The 19,539-nt window shown below is 36.9% G+C and overlaps 1 protein-coding gene across 8 annotated transcripts in view; it reads right to left on the minus strand.

Moving 5' to 3' along the window:
* TBCK (TBC1 domain containing kinase) overlaps positions 1–19,539 on the minus strand; it is a 221,172-nt gene that overhangs the window by 66,434 nt on the left and 135,199 nt on the right. For all 8 annotated transcript variants that reach the window (XM_036256074.1, XM_036256083.1, XM_036256032.1 and 5 more), the window contains one exon: positions 10,583–10,755. In XM_036256074.1, coding sequence (XP_036111967.1) covers positions 10,583–10,755 — 173 coding nt within the window. The remainder of the gene's footprint in view (positions 1–10,582; positions 10,756–19,539) is intronic.

Raw genomic sequence — 19,539 nt, forward strand, 5'->3', positions numbered from 1 at the left:
CATAGCTCACAAAATTTCTCCCAGTATAGAAAATTATTAATCTAATGCTGAGTATGTTCTTTCCCCAACATTAAATGTTCCCTTGAGTGTGTGATTTTTCTATTCCTCTCCATATCCCAATTCCCTTATAGCCTAAGCTAATTTTCTACATGATAACAAATGTAACTGATCCATTTATTCTCAACCTAATGATTTATTTACTTAACTAGGAATACTTTGCCACATTTCTCCAGCAACAGTTCATTAGTGAAGATGGTAGCCACCTGTACATAGAACAACACAAAGAGTGAAGTACCAGAGTCAACCTAACTTACTGGTTAATGAATTCATTGACTGCCGGTTAATCCTGCAATCAAATATTACGTTTAAGACTATAGAAACCTCTCCTCATTGCTGGCAAATTTTGCTCACTATAATATTAAGAGGTGATAACTTTCCTCATTAAAAATGTGATTGCTTTTTGTGATATAAAAATAAATAAAAGCAGTTGCCTTCTGTTGTTCTCCATGAAGAAAAAGCTCTGCTTTCATTGAAGATTGGAGAGAAGGCAAACGTTCTACATCAAAGATATTCAAGATTATAAATTTCTAAATTATTTCCTGAATTCCCTTTCATATGTAATGAATTCTTTGAATATGTAGTAAAATAAAAGAAAAAGTGGCATTGAGAAATGGAATCAGCTGCTGTTTGTTTCTTCTTGAATCAAGTATTCAACGATGCTTTCTTTCCCTCCACTATTTAAAAAGTAAATTCCCTAAAGACTATCTGTATTTTATTAGCAGACCTGTACACAGAGTATATAAAATATATTCTAAAGGCAAATATAAATTATTTTTAGATTATATTTCAGATTATGTTTATTTGCCTAATACTGTTTTCTCCCATTATTATGCATACAATTCAATGTTGATATTACATATGAATAATCCTTTGTATGTTTATATTATTTAAAATGCAAAAATATATTATGCAAAAAATAATTTCTGTTATTTGGCATTAATTTTATAGTTAACATTTTTTTAATTAGTTTTAGAGAGAGAGGAAGGGAGAGGGAGAAAGAGATAGAAACATCGATGAGAGAGAACATCAATTGGCTGCCTCCTGCATGCCCCCCACTGGGGATCGGGCCCACAACCTGGGCATGTGTCCTGACCAGGAATTGAAACGGTGACCTCCTAGTGCATGGGTCGATGCTCAACCATTGAGCCACACTGGCCAGCCAAAAAATTTTTTAATACAAACATTACGTAACAGTACTTTGCCATGTGGCTAACTTAGTATTTTAGTATTTAGTAACAGTATTTTACATGTGGCCATGTAATAACTGATTATTACAGGAGTCTAATTTATAAAGATAACTTTTGATAGAATGCTTAGAATTCTTAATGAATTCCTTAAGATGTCAGTCTAGAAATTTGTTTGTCTTTCTCCTCTAAACTTGAACCACAAGAGAAAAATTAATGTTTTAATCAAGTAAATCAAGTTTTTTTTGGATATCTTATCACTAAATCCAACTACCCCTTATTTTCTTTTGCTGGCTTTTTTTCCGGCTTACTTTTGGGCCAAGTTGGGTACTAAGAATACATTATACACACTGTGGAAAAAACAAATTTCAAAAGATACTACTTTATATCAAACTTCTTTATTTTATTAACTTTCTATAGGGCTGACCAATTTTGCCCTGTATTTAGCTACAAGGATTTCCAGTCTTCATCTTTTACTAAAATTGTATCTACTCTATTGCCCTAAAGTTCCAGATTGCTTATGGAGAGATCATTAGATACTGATATTACAATGTAAACAATAAAGAAAATAGATGCAAAGCTAAACATTTTGTTCTTGAATCATCTATTCCTCTGAATAACTCCGGGAGACAATATTTATAACTCTTAGGTTTACATTCTACTCTCCACATAATCGGTGAGCAAAACATAACTATTTTCCCTTCTACTTTATTGTAAACGCATTTCAACTTATTTAAGAGCTTGAATGTAGGCAATTGCATGATTATAGAAAATATATACATTAGGAAAATAGAAGAAAATTACCCAAAATGCTAAAATATCTATGACTGCAGTATAAGATATAATGTATATTCACGTATACATTTTCAGTGAATACAAGGGGAAAATACAACGTTTACACGACTGATAAAATGGCAACTTAAAAGTTAACTTGCATTAAGTAATCTTCTGAATTTCCTCAACTCTAAAATGAGAGTAAAAATACTTCAAAGATTTGTTTAGGAACAAATAAAATAATGTAACTGAGTACCTGAAAATTATGATGCACGTGGTGTTATTTTTAAATTATTCAAACTATAAAAGGCAGTGGTGTTACTATAGAGATAAAACTTTGCAGACTGGCATTTATATTAGACTTTTAAAAGCTATTCCAACTTAAAGTATACAAATGTATTTTAAAGTTTTATCTACAGTAAACATATTTAATCCACATTTAAAGTATAGCTGTAAACTGAGAATATTTCAATATATGGTATTAGATTGCTTAGGCTGCCAAAACAATACCACAGACTAAGTGGCTTAACCAACATAATTTAATTTGTCACAGCTCTGGAGGATGCAAGTCCAAGATCCAGGTGCAAGCAGCATTGGTGTTCGGTGAAATCTCTCTTTTTTGCTTGAGATATATATATATTTCAATTAATAAGCTACTTTTAAAGGAAAAGTAGACTGGAAAGACACTGGCACTAGATAAAATAATTCTTTTGGCAATTTTTTAGTCGTTTCAAAATCAAAATAGTATTAAAACTAAGACATAAAAGCCAAAGTGAAATCTTAAACTAAAATTACTGAGGTACAACTACCAGAAAGACTCCTCCTTGGAGAGCCAGCCTCCTCTCTCTTCCCCCCCCTTACTGTTTGTAGTGACTTCTAAATGTAAAGTAATAGTAATAATGCTAGCATAGCTGAGGGGAAATAGACAAATACCAGAACACCTCTTCTTTTGTACAAATTCTTTAGATACAAAAGATTGTCATAAAATTCTTGGGTAGTTTTCAAAGTTAAAACAGTTAACCTTCAGTTACTAAAAAGGGAATAATGATTATTACCATTTTTGCATGTTTATCATGTATCAGACACTGAATTAAGTGCTTTATATATACCATTCTTAAAACAACCCTGCAAGGTAGAAATTATAATAATTCTGCTCACCTTTACAAATAGGGAAATAGAGAGGTTATATAAATTTTTCAAGATTATAAAACCATTGCCCAGCCGGTATGGCTCAGTGGCTGAGTGTCGGTTGACCCATGCACTAAGAGGTCTCTGGTTCGATTCCCGGTCAGGGCACATGCCCAGGTTCTGGGCCTAATCCCCAGTGGGGGGCATGCAGGAGGCAGCCAATTGATGTTCTCTCTCATTGATGTTTCTATCTCTCTCTCCCTGTCCCTTCCTCTCTCTTTAAAATCAATAAAGAAAAAAATTAAAGAACAAAACAAAAAAAACTATCTTCCTTGAGAAGATCCAGTTCTCAAATGTCTCCTTATCAGCTAGACCCTCTTTGAGTCTCTCACATAAAATAGCAACTCTTCTTTAATGTTCTCCTGACTCCTCTTCGTTGGCATTCTCTATCTCTCTTATTGTTCTTTCTCTACCCCCAACTAACACAACAAATTATTACCTTTTTTTGCTATTGTTTGTATATTATCCACTAAATGCAAATTACATGAGGGCAAGTACTATTTTTTTCACTATCATGTCCCCACTAACTAGAACAGTGTTTTTTTAATAGTACATATTCAAACATATGTTGAAAAATAATGTATTGCTGTTTGGTATTCATTATATTTTTTTTAATTATGGTTAAAATATTTCATAAAAAGTAATAAAATAAATTCTAAAGAAAAGTGAACTAAAACTTGACTATTCTTCAGATAGCAACATTTAGTATAAGTAATATATATTTTCTCTTCCATTCTTAGTATTGTTGTTAATGGGGATATTATATATGATTTAAGAGTACACAGAAAATTTGTTTTGTATCATAGTGCTTTAGCAAGTTGGCCCATAACTCTTATAATTAAGAACATACAAAGGGATTTTGGGTGTAGTGACATTCAAACTAATACACTTAAAAAAATATCTCAGTTCAGATGAGAATGTAAACTGTAAAGGAAAAGATTTAAAACCATTTACTCAAATAAAAAAAGTAGCAACTTTTCTTAGTAAAATTTTACTTTATCATAAAATGAAAGTCTCATATTCCTTGAACTGTTAATATTCCTTTCTGACCTTCTAAAATCAACTATCTCTACTTTTTTGTTTCACTCAAGAGTGAAAATTAGTGGATAAAAAGTGCAGAATATGAGTGACATTTGTGAAAATGGCTGAGTAAGGATCTCAGAAAAATTCTTCCTCCAAATAAAGCAATGAGAACACTGGCAAAGATAACCAAAATACACTTTTTTGGAACTCTGAAAATTAAAGGTCTGCAGCCATCCAAAGAGAGCATATTCGAGAGAAACAACTGGGTTTCAGTAAGAATGTGAGCTTTGTGTGGTTTTAATCTGCCCTAATCTCATTTCCCTCTCCTCAGCTCCATAGTCACTGAAAACCAAACAGTCCCACAAACCAGCAGTCTATCAACCACTGGATGGGGCAGAATGATTTTAGAGCTCCCAGAAAGCAGCATTTCTGGGAATTGTGATTATTTGACTCTTCCAGTTCCATGGAAACCTCTCCTGATACAGCTTGTATTTATTTGACTTGACACAGAGATCTCTTAATGCAAACAGCCTTTTCCCTGCAGGTTTTGTCAAAAGCCAGCAGCAATTATTTAATATTGCAGCTGCCTGAGGTAGCCATAACAGTTGAGGCAAATAAGAAGATGACAATAAAAATTACAAATTAAAGCTAAAAGCTGAGGAATTCAATATCCACAGGGGCTTCAAAAGCTCTGACATGTTCCTAGGAATCTAGAAGGCTGTCCATGCATATGTAGTACTGTGTGCTTGACCAAGAAAGACCTGTGATCTTAAGCTCTCACCTTGGGTTGACCTTGACACAGAGCAAGTAGAAAGTGAAAGCTAAGGCAAAGGTATAGACTGCCTGCCTCTATGAAAATGTACCCCCACATGCCCATAGAGCCCCTCAGCAAAGGCTGGGAGAATTACTGGGTACAGAAACATCAGGAAATCTCTGTCTAATAATTTTCTGATCACTAAGCTAATTAAATAGTGGTCACACTTGATAAAGAATACAAATTATACAGGTTTAATTCAGAAAAATCACTAAACAAATAAATATCATCAACCACCCCCACCACAACAAACAGCAACAAAAACCCTGGGAAGGCAGATAGCATCTGTTTTCCAGAGATGCCATATTATATAATTTTATTTTATTTTAATTTATTTATTAAAGAATTTTTAAATCTTCACCTGAGGATATGTTTTTATTGATTTTAGAGAGGAAGGAAAGATAGATAGAGAGAGAGCGAGAGAGAAAATCATGGATGTGAGAAAGAAACATTGATCAGTTGCCTCCTGTATGTGCCCCAACTGAGAATGAATACGCAACATGGGTATGTACCCTGATCAGGAATTAAACCCATGACCCTTTGGTGCACAGGATCCTCTAACCAACTGAATCACACCAGCGAAGGCTATATTATTTTTAAAAGTTCAGTTTCCGCCCTGGCCAGTTTGGCTCAGCGGTTAGAGCGTCGGCCTGCGGTCCGGAGAGACCCGGGTTCAGTTCCCGCTAAGGGCACGTACTTCGGTTGCAGTTTGTCCCTGGCCCTGGTTGGTCGTGCGGGTGGCAGCCACTCGATGTGTCCCTTCACGTCAATTTTTCTCTCTCTCTCTCTCCTTTCCTCTCTCTCCCTCCCACTCTATCTGTACAAAAAATGGAGAAATATCCTCGGGTGAGGATAAAAAAAAAGTTCAGTTTCCCCTCACACCTGTCAGCCATCAACAAATCATCAAACAAGTGTTGGTGAGGGTGTGGAGAAAAGGGGACTCTAGTAAAATGCTGGTGGGAATGCAGACTGGTGCAGCCACTATGGAAAACACTATAGTGTTACCTCAGGAAGTTAAAAATTGAACTGCCATTTGACCCAATGATCCCACTTCTAGGAATATACCCTAAGAAACCTAAAACACCAATCAGAAAGAATATATGTACCCCTATGTTCATAGCAGCACTATTTACAATATCACATAATCTCACTTATTTGTGGAATATAATGAACTAAACAAACTGATGAATAAAAGTGACCCAGAGACATAGAGGTGGGGTACAGACTGACAAGCCTCAGAGGAGGAGTGTTGGGAGAGGAAGAGATAAACTGCAGAACTTATATGCATGTATGCATGACCAATGAACATAGACAACAAAGCTGGGGATGGGGCAGACGGGGAGATGGGGAGGGGGATGTCAATAGGGGGAAAAGGAGAAACATCTGTAACAAAAACAAATTAATAAAAAAAAAAAACTTCAGTTTCCACAACAACAAAAATATGAGACGTTGGACTTCTAGACAAAGACTTTAAATTAGCTAGTGTAAATATGTTCAAAGAACTAAAGGAAATCGCATCTCAAGAAATAGAGAAAAGTATGTCTAAAGAACTAAAGAAATAATGTCTCACCAAATACAGACTATTATTATAAAGAAAGAAATTATAAAAATGAATAAGATAGAAATTCTGAATTTGAATTGAATAATAATTGAGATAAAAAGTTCATTGGAGGGGCTCAGTATAAGACACAAACTAGCAAAAAAAAGATCTTCAAATATAAAAATGGGTCAATTGAAATTATTATGTTGAGGTGCAGGAAGAAATACAAATGTATAAAAATGAACAGAGCCTAACTAAACAACCTTTTGGACACCATCAGCCTTAGCTAATACAGATAGTACGAATCCTAGGGGAGGAGAGAGAGAAAGGAGCAGAAAGTCTTTTTAAAAAAGTAATGGGTGAAGACTTCCAAAATTTAATGAAAAACATTAATCTACACATCCAAGAAGCTCAATTAGCTCCAAGTATGAAAAAATGAAAAGAAATCCACATTTAGACATACCATAATATACCGTCAAAAGCCAAATACAGAGAACTTTAATAGTTGCAAGACAAAAGCAACTCATAAATTAGACATCAACAAAATTAAAAATTTATGTGCTTCAAAGGACATTTTTAAGAAAGTGAAAAGATAGTACATAGAATGGGAGAAAATATGTGCAAATAGTACATCTAATAGGGAACTTGTATTGAGAATACAGCATGTCCCCCCAAAATGTACATAGGGTGTCTGTATATTCTATTACATTTTGAAAATAAAATGTATTTTAATAAATACTGGCTTTATAATTATTCATAGTTGTATATATATTTTTTGGGACATCCTATATATAAAGAATTTTTCAGTTCAACAATTCAAACAGACTCAATTAAAAAATAGGCAAAGAATTTGAATACACATTTCTCCACAGAAGACATATATATGATTAACAAACACATAAAAAGATGTGCAACATCATTAGAGAAATGCTAATCAAAATCACAATGAGGTACCACTTCATAACCACTAAGAAAGTGTGATCAAAAAGAGTAACAACAACAACTGTTTCCAAGGATATGGAGAAATTAGAACCTTCATACATTGCAGGGGGGAATGTAAAATGGTGCAGATGCTTTGTAGAACACTTTTACAATTCCATAAAATGTTAAACATAGAGTTACCATGTGACCCAGAAAATTGACTTCATGCAGCAGAAAAAGATGGCGGTGGGCAGGACCGGAGAGAGGGTGAGTATATGAGACAGTGAACTAGTGTGTGTGAGAGAGTGAGTGGATATGAAGGTGGATGACCAAACTTGTGCAGTGCAGAGACGCGGAGCAGAAGGTTCCTGTGCTGTGGATGGGAGTAGCTGGCTACCGAGGTGAGGGGCTCTTCAGGGCGCTTCCTGTGCTGCAGGGAGGTCCTACCATTTTGGAAGAACCCAGGTCTTCCCTGAGAGGAGGCAGTGGGAGCGGCTAGGGCCCAGCAATCTGAGCCCACCAGTGCACCTGGCACCAAAGGACCAGTGGACACCCTGTGTCAACACAGACCAGTGCACAGCAGTGGAGCTGTCAAGGTGCCGGTTACTGAAACTGTGACAACCGAACAGCTAGGAGCCCAGCATCATCCCCCACAGTAGCAGCCCTATCAGAGTCGAGATATACCCCCAGCAATGGAGGCTGGGGAGCAGACATCCATCCCCAGGCAACAGAAGAACAGATCAGCAGCAGAGAGCCATCCCCAAAAACTACAACAAAGGCTGAGCAGGAGCTGAGCCGCACTGGGCAGCAGCACTCCCCAGCTGCCAGCAGCTGGACCTGGGGCTCCATCGGGGCCTGTGAAACACTGCTGCCCACAAGAGTGGTGGGAAGCCAGGGATCCATAGCGGCCTGTGTCACCTAGTGGCCCAGAAGGGTGGTGGAAAGCTGCGGATCCATAGGGGCCTATGTGACCCAGCGGCCCACAAGAGCGGTGGGAAGCCGGGTGTCCAGAGGGACCTGTGCGACCCAGCTGCCTAAGGTGCTGACAGGGAGTGCGGCTCCAGGAGGGCCTGAGCAATACAGCTATAGGTGGTACCTGCGACCAGATGGGAATACAGCTCCAGAGGGGCCCATGAAATCCAGCAGCAGCACCTACCAGGACATACCAATACTAGCCCCCAGTTGTCAGTCCTTTAGGATCCATAGCAGGCAAGAGGCGACATGCAACAGAACAGTCTGGGAGGCACAGAAGCCTTCTTTAATATACAGTGAGCTGCCTACACATCCAAACATCCCTCATCGGGTATAGAGCTACCAGACAGCTAAAATGGGGAAACAAAGGAACAACACCCAAAGGAAAGAAAAACAGGAATCACCAGAAAAGGAACTATAGGAAATGGAAGACAGCAGCTTGTCAGATAAAGAATTCAAAGCAATGATTTTAAGGGTGCTCAAACAATTTGGTGAGAACTATAAGCAACTGAATAAGAATTATAAAGAGCTCACTGGGAACGACTTCAGCTTAAAAAAAGAGGTAGAAGCTATGCAATGCATAAAAATCAAGAGGAAATTGCCCTGGCCAGTTTGGCTCAGCGGTTAGAGCGTCGGCCTGCGGTCCGGAGAGACCTGGGTTCGGTTCCCGCTAAGGGCACGTACTTAGGTTGCAGTTTGTCCCCGGCCCTGGTTGGTCGTGCGGGTGGCAGCCACTCGATGTGTCCCTTCACGTCGATGTTTCTCTCTCTCTCTCCCTTCCTCTCCCTCCCTCCCACTCTATCTGTACAAAAAATGGAAAAATATCCTCGGGTGAGGATAAAAAAAAAATATCAAGAGGAAATTAAGAATGACATAGCAGTTATGAAAAATAACTGGTTCAATAGTAGATTAGAAGAAGCTGAAGACTGAATCAGTGACTTAGAAGACAAGGTAGAAAAAAACACCCAAATAGAGCAGCAAATGGAAAAACAGTTTAAAAAGCAGGAGGAGAGTTTAAGGGAGCTGTGAGACAATACAAAACATAACAACATTTGCATTATAGGGGTACCAGAAGGAGAAGAATCAGAGAAAGGAATAGAGAACCTGTTTGAAGAAATAATGACAGAAAACTTCCCTAAACTGATAAAGGAAAAAGTCACACAAGTCCAGGAAACACAGAGAGTCCCAAGCAAGATGAACCCCAGAAGACCCACAGCTAGACACATCACAAAGAATCTTAAAGGAAGCAAGGGAGAGACAGAAAGCTACCTACAAGGGAGCTCCCATTAGACTGTCAGCCGATTTCTCAATAGAAATGCTACAGGCCAGAAAAGAGTGGCATGAAGTGTACAAAATAATGCAAGGCAAGGGTCTGAATCCAAGAGTTATCCAGCAAGGCTATCATTCAAAATTCTTCCAAAAACACCTACTTACAAAAATATCTAGTTGTAAAATCTACTGTTTAACATACATGAAAAAAACTAAAAATGTTGTATTATTAAAATATCACTTTTTTCTAGTTAGAATCTAGCCTATTAAATTTATTAAGGTATGTAAAAATGTTATATACATATTAATTAAAATTCAATTTCATGGCAATAATTATTATAATATTAGAATGTTTTAAATATATGATTATAGCTGGAAGTTTAGTTGACCATATTTATAAAGACATATGTTTAGAAGAATAACAATATTGAAAAACCTGAATGGTGTAGTTTTTCAAAATATTACTTCCTTAGTTAATTGATAATCAATAAGTGCACATTCTTACTGTATTAACAGCTCTCAGTCTTTATCTATAATTCTTTGCTTCTGTAATTCTCTCAGTATATAATAAGTTGATATATAAACAGATACTATCATGGCATAGAAAAAAAATGAAACTTGTTAACTTGAAGGAATGTATCAAAATAATCTTCCTAACTATAAAACCAAATAGACACAAAGGTTTTCTGAAATAGTTTCATGAAAAAAACCATATATTAGAAAACAGCTATGTTAAAAGGACCTAAGTGATATTTTGAGGAGCAATAACAGTACTGGAGTATACTAATTTTAACATACATCTTTTAGAGTTCATAAAATAAATCTTCAAATACATACCAGATCTGTTTTGGGAATATCTGGACACTCAGAGAAATAAGGTGTTGAACTTCTGACTCCACTGTTATCAGAAGTTAGTTTTGGAGGTTGAGCATGCTGTCTGTAAGTAGCACTTTTAGGAGTCCAACAAAACAAGTTGATTGATTCTCGCACACAGCGTTCAATGTCAATTTCTAGATAGAAAATTGAAAAATATATATAGAATTTGGATCGCTATGTTTATAAAAAACACACAACCTTTCTTAACTGCATATATTGACATATGACTAGGATAATAACTAATTAGAAAAGATTTCAGTAAAAAGAAGTACATATTAATTAGCATACTTATAACTGGAATGGTAGGGGGTATTTTGTATTATTATACATATACATATTCACATACATTTTCATATGTAAATACACACATATGTATCCATATGTGTTTTATTTGGTATTATCAACATTTATACATACATATACACACATATGTATACTTCAGTATATAATTATTTGAACATAGATATAACACAGCTCCTATTTAAGAATCTACCTCATTTATTCTGATAATATTTTTACTTTTTTAAAGTAAAATAATGGTTGGGGTGGGGGGAAAGGCTAGAATTCGAGAGTGGGCAGGCAAAAGATTCAGAAGCTGATTCATCATGACTTCTAGTAAAATGTACTAAAAGTTTCATTTCCATTTATTAAAGAAGATATAATCAGTGCAAAAATTTGTTGAAATCTCAATTCAGCATTTCTCCTTTAAAAAGTAATTTCCTGAGTTAAATGCAGAAAGGTTTAAGTGAAAAAGATTAAATGAGCTTAAAATAATTTTTAGAATTTCATAGAAGATTTCCTTTTCTTTTTCAGATTCAAAATGTAAGCATCTTTGAAATAGGGAATATAATATAGGAAAGCTGTCACAACTTCAAATTTTGCTTGTATGTTATGACAGCACTGTAGCTCTTTAAGAGGTCACTATTTCTGATGAAGAGTAAGCCAGTCCTGTATGGGGAAAGTGTAGAGATCACAGAAAGCGAGTAGAAATTCAGTGAGTCGACTAGGATAAGTTTAGTATGGACTAGGTTTTCCCTTTCTATATTCCTATTAGTAAATGGCAGATATTCTCAATTCCTCAGCAAAAGTCCAAGTGTACCAGTTCAGATAGAAAAATGTAGTAAAATAAACTACATGTTTTAAATTACAGAGAAGTAAGTTCCAACTTCTCTTTTTGAAGTGAGAAGCTTATACATAAAGGGGAGAAGAAAACAGGCATTTAGGTCGATTCTGTGGATGGTGCATGAGCCATGTACTTGGAGTTGTCTGCGTTTTGTAAGGTGGAAAACCTGTGGAGGGAAGGAGGAACATGCACACTTACTGAACATCTATTATGTACCAGGCATTGTATACTTTCACTTAGCTCGTTTAATTTTTACTATGATTCTTGTGGAGAGGTATTGTAACCCTCCTCGCTTATGCTGAAGATGAAGAAACTAAGACATAGTAAGCTAAGTGATGTAATATGTTAAGTGTGTTATTATAAGTAGAAAATGTCTGGAGTTATTAAAGGGTTATAAGACATCTTTTATTTCCCAGTTCATTTAGATTTTGAATTTGGCCAGCAATTCTGGAAAGACTAGTGACCTCCATGGCTACACAAAGAGGTCAGATTTCATCACCCAGACACTATGCCTAACATAATATCTTAAAAAAACAACAGTTAAGCATGTTTTTAGACATGGGTCTATTTATCTGAGCAATGGCCAATATAGTTAAATGTATTTTGTTATCTATAATGTTATCCACTTGATATTCCACAGAAAGAAAAACACAGACATCAATCAGAAGAAAAATCAAAGTTTGAGACAGGTTTCTCTATTCCATTCAAGCAGAGACATGCTCACTTTATTTTAGAAAATTTCCAGTCAATATAGGTAAGATAAAAATGTGCAGCTAAAGAGAGAAAACTGTCATAAAAAAGTTTTTATTTTTAAGGAAAAGAATTTCAGACAACAGATTTTATATCTGCAGTGCTCAAATCAGTTTGACACATCTGTCACTCAGTAAAAGCTTAAGTCAGTGGTCCAGATCAGAGGTTGGAGTTCAGTCCTTAAATCACTGGCGAAGGGAAAGTCATCTGTACCTTCCTTCAAAACAGCCTATCAATACAACAAAAGGTTTGCAGTGAATCTTTAATTTTTTTTTTTTTTATCCTCACCCGAGGACATTTTTCCATTTTTTTGTTCAGATAGAGTGGGAGGGAGGGAGGGAGAGAGAAAGAGAGAGAGAGAGAGAGAGAGAGAGAGAGAGAAACATGGATGTGAAAGGGACACATCGAGTGGCTGCCACCCGCACGACCGACCAGGGCCGGGGACAAACTGCAACCGAGGTATGCGCCCTTAGCGGGAACCGAACCCGGATCTGTCTGGACCGCAGGACGATGCTCTAACCGCTGAGCCAAACCAGCCAGGGCAGTTTGCAGTGAATCTTGAGTATTTACTGATGCCCACCCCAGTTCCACTGATTATTAGTACTGACAGATATCCCATTCTCCATTCATTTAACCCATGCCACCTCTCTATTTCAAAATCTTTCCAAAGCACTTCGTAGTAACCAAAATATTAGGCAAAAGTACTTTGTAAACTGTACATGAAATATGCAAGTATTCTTAAAAAGCAATCTCTCATCCTAGGACACTACTGTTTTCTATCTTGTATTATATTTGATATAATGCATTATGAAGAAAGCATGTACCCTGGATTATGGTTTTCCCAGGTTTAATGCCCAGCTCCATGAAGTACTTTGTACCTCTGATAGAAAATGTCTCTAAATCTGTTTCTTTATCCTCATCCATTACTAGCCTCTCTCTCAGAAACAGCAAACTATTTTCAAAGTGATAAAGCATATGCCATGTTTCATTTGGATGAGAACTGTGAAAAAGACATCTCTCCTGAAGCCCATTGTTCTCACTTTAACGGCTATGAATTGTTTCCTGGCTCTAGTGAACAGCTGTTGCCACCTCTGTCTACCATTATCTGATTCCCTTGGGCTCTCCCCTATATTTGAACTCTAATTTTGTTAAGATAGTTATTTACTTTTTCTCAATGCACTCTGTCATTTTGGTGAAACACGTTTTCCAGCAGCTTTTAAGAAAGGGTTCATAATATATTTATTCTGCCCTGGACTAGGCATAGTCTTCTAGGGTTGAATGTAAGTTATGAAAGGCAGAGCCCCATTGCTGTTTTCCAGGAAATCTGATACAATTCTGACTTGAAGTTATTTGTATGTAATTTCCCCCTTTCTGTATACCTTTAAGATTCTTGGTGTTCTGAAATTTCAAAATGATATAAGTAAATGTATACAACGTCATTGTGCTAGGCATTGATGTTCCTTTTAAATCCTTCAGTTACAGAAAAAACTCTTGTTTGATGTCTATGATAATACCTTTTCACTGTTCTCTCTTCTTCTACTAGAAAAATCTTGAACATATGGAACTGAATTTCTAATAATTTTGCCCTTTTCCTTTTCATATGTATTTTTGTTCTATTTTCTAAGAAATTTCCTAAACTTATCATCCAACTCTTTTATTATAAAAGTCATTGAATTTCCACATCATTTTTAATTTCCAAAAAACCTCTTCTGTTCTTTGTTACTTAAAAAAATTCTGATTTTTCATGTCTATAATATTTTCTCATAATTATGTTTCTGAGAATATTCCTTATTGTTTGTGCTGGTCTGTGTATTTTTGTTTTTGTTTTAATATGTTTTATATTGAGTTTTTAGAGATGAAAGGAGAGTGAGAGAGAAACATTGATGAGAGAGAACCATCAATCAGCTGTCTCCCACACAACTGCCACTGGGGATTGAGCCTGCAATCTGGTCATATGCTCTGACCAGGAATCAAACCAGTGACCTCTTGGTGTATGGGATGACACTTAATCCACTGAGCCACAGCAGCTGGGATGGTCTGTGTCTTTTAGTGGAAGGCTTTCCTTATAGGTTTGGTGATCTATGACTCTACATACTTAAAAGAATAACACTAAATATCATATTGAGAGTTTTGTCTATGTGGGCAAGGCTTGGTGACGAGTGGATTCACTATAAGGTAAATTGGGGACACGGTGATTTGTTAGAGGATTTTTGTTGTTGTTGTTAATCCTCACCCATGGCTATTTTTTCCGATTTCTAGAGAGTGGAAGAGAGGGAGGGAGGAGAAAGGGAGGGGGAGAGAGAGAGAGAAAGATGTGAGAGAAACACACATTGGTAGCCTCCTGCATGTATCCCGATTGGGGCCGGGGAGTGAGCCTGCAACCCAGATATGTGCCTTTGGGCGGAAATCAAACCCAAAACCCTTAGGTGCAAGGACTAATGCTCTAACCACTGAATCATACCGGCCAGAGCTGTTAGAGGACCTCTAAGTGAGGTACTTCTCTGTCTAGAGACATTCTGTCTCTCCAGGAGTGGGGGAACTTTTTCTGCAAAGGGCCATTTAGATATTTATAATATCATTCTCTGGCCATATAAAATTATCAACTTAAAAATCAGGCTGCTATATTTGGACAGGTTAATTTGGTGAGGTGTGTGATGTGAGCTGGTATTGATTTCAAGGGCCTGATACAGCCTGTGGGCTGGGTTCCCCACCTATGGAATGAATCCTTGCCAGCATTCTGGGATTGACCATGGATAGACCTGCAGGATGAAACTATGCATTCTTCACTCCTGCTCTAGGCTGGCTATTGACCCTCAGTCTCAAGACTCTGATTCTATTACCCCCAAAGAATACCCTGACAAATTTACTGTTACCTTTGGTCATGCTTCTGTAAAATTTGCAAAAGTGAAGATACCTAAACCATAATCAGTGAAAACTGCTGTCTTTATACCAATTTTCCATCCATTATTCTTCCTATTATGTTGGGCAACATTGTAGTGGCTGTGGACACTTTGAGGTGTAATTAAGAATAAGCTAAGTTAGGGATATATTTAGTTTGGTTTCATGTGACCTATTTCTATGATTTGTAGTCACTATTGGATATTGAAAAATATTTTCTCCTTGACCAAACTCTAGCCAGGCTTCTCTCAGCCCTTCCTTGACTATGACTCAATCCTGGCCTACGATATTTATTTATTTTATTTATTTATTTATTTATTTTTTTATCCTCACCATTTTTCCATTTTTTGTACAGATAGAGTGGGAGGGAGAGAGAGGAAAGGAGAGAGAGAGAGAGAAACATCGACGTGAAGGGACACATCGAGTGGCTGCCACCCGCACGACCAACCAGGGCCGGGGACAAACTGCAACCGAAGTACGTGCCCTTAGCGGGAACTGAACCCGGGTCTCTCCGGACCGCAGGCCGACGCTCTAACCACTGAGCCAAACCGGCCAGGGCCTGGCCTACGATATTTAAACAAAACATTAACAGAGTTTATAGCAGTTCAAGACCACATCACTGGGATGACCTGAACTCCCCCTTCAAGTGTCTGCTTGAGGAAAATCAAACCTGCCAAAAGAATGTACTGTTCCAGGCAACACCTGAAGATGGGTCCCTGTCTTCTAGTCTCTGTGGGAAGGTGGGAACCGAACATCAATACGTACCAGTTAGCAAACCCGGGTAGGTTTCCCATGGACCAACGTCCCCCATCAAACTTTTATAAATTTTCACTTCCCTGAATCTTCTGAGCCCCTAGCCACCTCCCTCCCTACTCCTTCATTCTCCCTTTAAAACACCCCATCACCTGTGTACAAACTGAAGTTGAGTTCAATTCATGGTGAACTCTTCCTTATTGTACCAGTATATTACTGACTAAAACCTTACTACTTTAACTAGTACCTTGCTTTGTTTATCTTTGATAGTCTAGTAAAGTTATTGCTAACTCTAGGAATGACTTCCTGGAATACTTCCACCACCCACTATATAGGAGCAGAGGTTGTAATGCAATAAGAATGTGTTCCAGCACCAGAAGTTTATGGGTAGTAGAAACAGAGTTGCCATGTACAGAGCCAAAAACCAAACAGAAATTCTTTCAAACATTAAATATGTAAAACTGTAAGCAGAGAATTTGGCTCTCAGTGATGCCAGATCAAAAGAGAAATACTTTCCTTCTGGAAGTACACTTGATAATGTTACATATACAGTTATAAGTACACCATTAACTTTTTTCTTTTTTGATAGGAATTTCACAAAATGACATTTTTGTGTTCACAGGAAACAAACCTATAGCATTATAAGAAACAGAGAGACTATACCTGTGCTGTTATGTTTTATGTATTCCTACTATTAATTTTTAAAAAAACCACAAATTTCAACTAACCCTGTCAGTGGAAAGATTGATCATTTATTTTCTCTATAAAAACTATAGCACAATTATTGTTATATGAAGAGGTGATCAATGAATATGAATGTGTATACACACACATATATATGACATTTAATAAATAATATTGCTTTTTTGTTTTGTAATTTTTGTGATCTCTTTGTTCATTCTAAATATTCTTTTAATGATCTAATTTTGTATTGTAATTAATATCTTCTTCTTAAAAAGGGCTGCCTCCCCAGAGTGCATAAGCTTTACACCACAAAACCTGGATCTGCTCCTATCTTTAAGTCTTCTGGGTGTCAGAGGAGTAGACTCTTGGCTAGTAGGGAGAAAGCAAAGATCTGTAGGAGTGGGAGAAATGAAACAATTCCTAGACAGACATTCAGTGGATTCTTCTCTAGTTTTCTGTCTAATTTTCCGTTTACTTTCAATTCCTGAGCCTCTTTGGTGCTCTGCAGGAACTGGCTTGTCTCGTACTGGTTTCCTCCTTTGTAGGGAGGTTTCCGTTTTCTTTGCTTTATTAAGTAAGTTACTACTTATGTAATTGGTTTCTATCTTCCAAATATTTGGTGACATTTCTTGTCTACTCGTGTTCTTCTTACATTCTCTGTGTTCTTAGAATTATGTTTTTTTCATTCTTTTACTATCACTTCAGTGATATTTCAGAAGAAAACAGAGATGAACATATGTATACAATTTGTCATTCTTAATTAGAAAAGTTTCAAACTTTAAAAACTCTGGTTCAAGCCCTGGCCAGTATGACTCAGCGGTTAGAATGTTGGCCTGTGGTTCCCACTGAGGGCACGTACCTTGGTTGCAGTTTGTCCCCGGCCCTGGTTGGGTCCTGCGGGTGCAACCACTCGATGTGTCCCTTTCATGTTGATGTTTCTCTCTCTCTCTCTCTCTCTCTCTCCCCCTCCCTCCCTCCATCCCTCCCTCCCATTCTATCTGAACAAAATATGGAAAAACGTCCTCGGATGAGGATAAAAAACAAACAAACAACAACTCTGGTTCAAAAGGGTTGAAAATAAAGGCAGGTTATGGGTGCAGCAGGCTTGAAGCCTCATCCCTTTGTTCTAGCTCTTGGCCTGCAAAGTGGCCCAGAAAGCAGTATAATAAAAATGACATACTGTAAAGAATATTAACATGGGAGGCAGTATGAGCTGGGTTTGATTCTCAATTCAATTACTACATGTTGGATAGCTTTGGCCAACTCATTTTTCTGCATCTCTTTTCTTAATCATAGGGTTGATATTACTTAATTCCTGAGCGTGTTATGAAATAGAAATAAGACTATCCCAGCACATAATAGGAACCCAAGATTTTATAGATAAACTTACAGATATATAAAACACATAAAAAAATTTAGCACTTCAATTAAAAAAAAAGCATAAGGCCTTAGAGCCCAGTTAGTCTGCTTTCTTGTTTTAAACACACTTGGAATATAGCTTAATTTTCTATTTTGCACTTGGTAGATTTCTCTTTAGAAAGAGATCATCTTTTAAAAAATATTCTTTTCTACCTTTCAAAATCCAAGGACTTGTACTATTATTCAGCAATAAAAATAAATGAGCTATAAAGCTCTGAGCAGACATGAAGGAAAAAGTCTGAAAAGTCTACATAGTCTATGATTCTAACTCTATGACATTCTGGAAAAGGCAAACTATACATACAGTGAAAAGATCACTGGTTGCCAGGAGTCTGGAGGGTAAGGGAAGACGGAGAGGACGAATGACGAGTTCAATACAGGAGATTTTTAGAGTGGTAAAACTGTTTTGTATAATACTGTAGGAGTGACTATATAACATTATGCATTTGTCAAAACCTGTAGAACTGTTCAACGCAAAATGTGAAGCTTAGTGTAAACTATGGACCTTAGTTAATAATAATGCATTATTGGCATTGTCTCAACAACTGTAATGAATGTAATACATTAAGGCAAGATGTTGAACATAGAAAAAATTATGAGCCCTGGCTGGTTTGACTCAGCGGTTAGAGCGTTGGCCTGTGGTCCAGAGAGTCCTGGGTTCGGTTCCCGCTAAGGCACGTACCTCAGTTGCAGTTTGTCCCTGGCCCGGGTTGGGGTTGTGTGGGTGGCAGCCACTCAATGTGTCTCTCTCACGTCGATGTTTCTCTCTTTCTCTTCCTCCTTCTCTCCCTCCTGCTCTATCTGAAGATAAATGCAAAAAAAAAAAAAAAATGTCCTCAGGTGAGGATAAAAAAAAAAGAATTATGATCAGGGAAGAGGGGAAATATGGGAACTCTGCACTACCTGCTTAATTTTCCTGTGAATGTAAAACTTCCCTAAAAAAATAAAATCTATTAATTTAAGAAACAAAAAACAGGGACATGAATGACATCAGGAAAAATGGCAAAGTAAATATCTCCAAGGGCACTTCCTTTTAAATAAGTTTTATTCTTTCTTAAAGAACTAATGAAGAAGTTAAAAACCTGTAATCATGTCATCCCTCTATTATACTTGATTTACCTCTTGATAAATTATAGCTTTTAATCCACATGCAAACAAACTCCATTGTCACAAAAATACTATCATTTAAAATATACTCTTGCATTTTATTGAACATAAAATAGAAACTGGATTTGCAATAATTAAAATGTTATTAATTTTACCCCAATCCTGCAATCCCATGACAAGAGAA

Source organism: Molossus molossus, unplaced genomic scaffold, assembly GCF_014108415.1.
Source record: "Molossus molossus isolate mMolMol1 unplaced genomic scaffold, mMolMol1.p scaffold_m16_p_1, whole genome shotgun sequence".
In the NCBI taxonomy this organism is placed as follows: domain Eukaryota; kingdom Metazoa; phylum Chordata; class Mammalia; order Chiroptera; family Molossidae; genus Molossus; species Molossus molossus.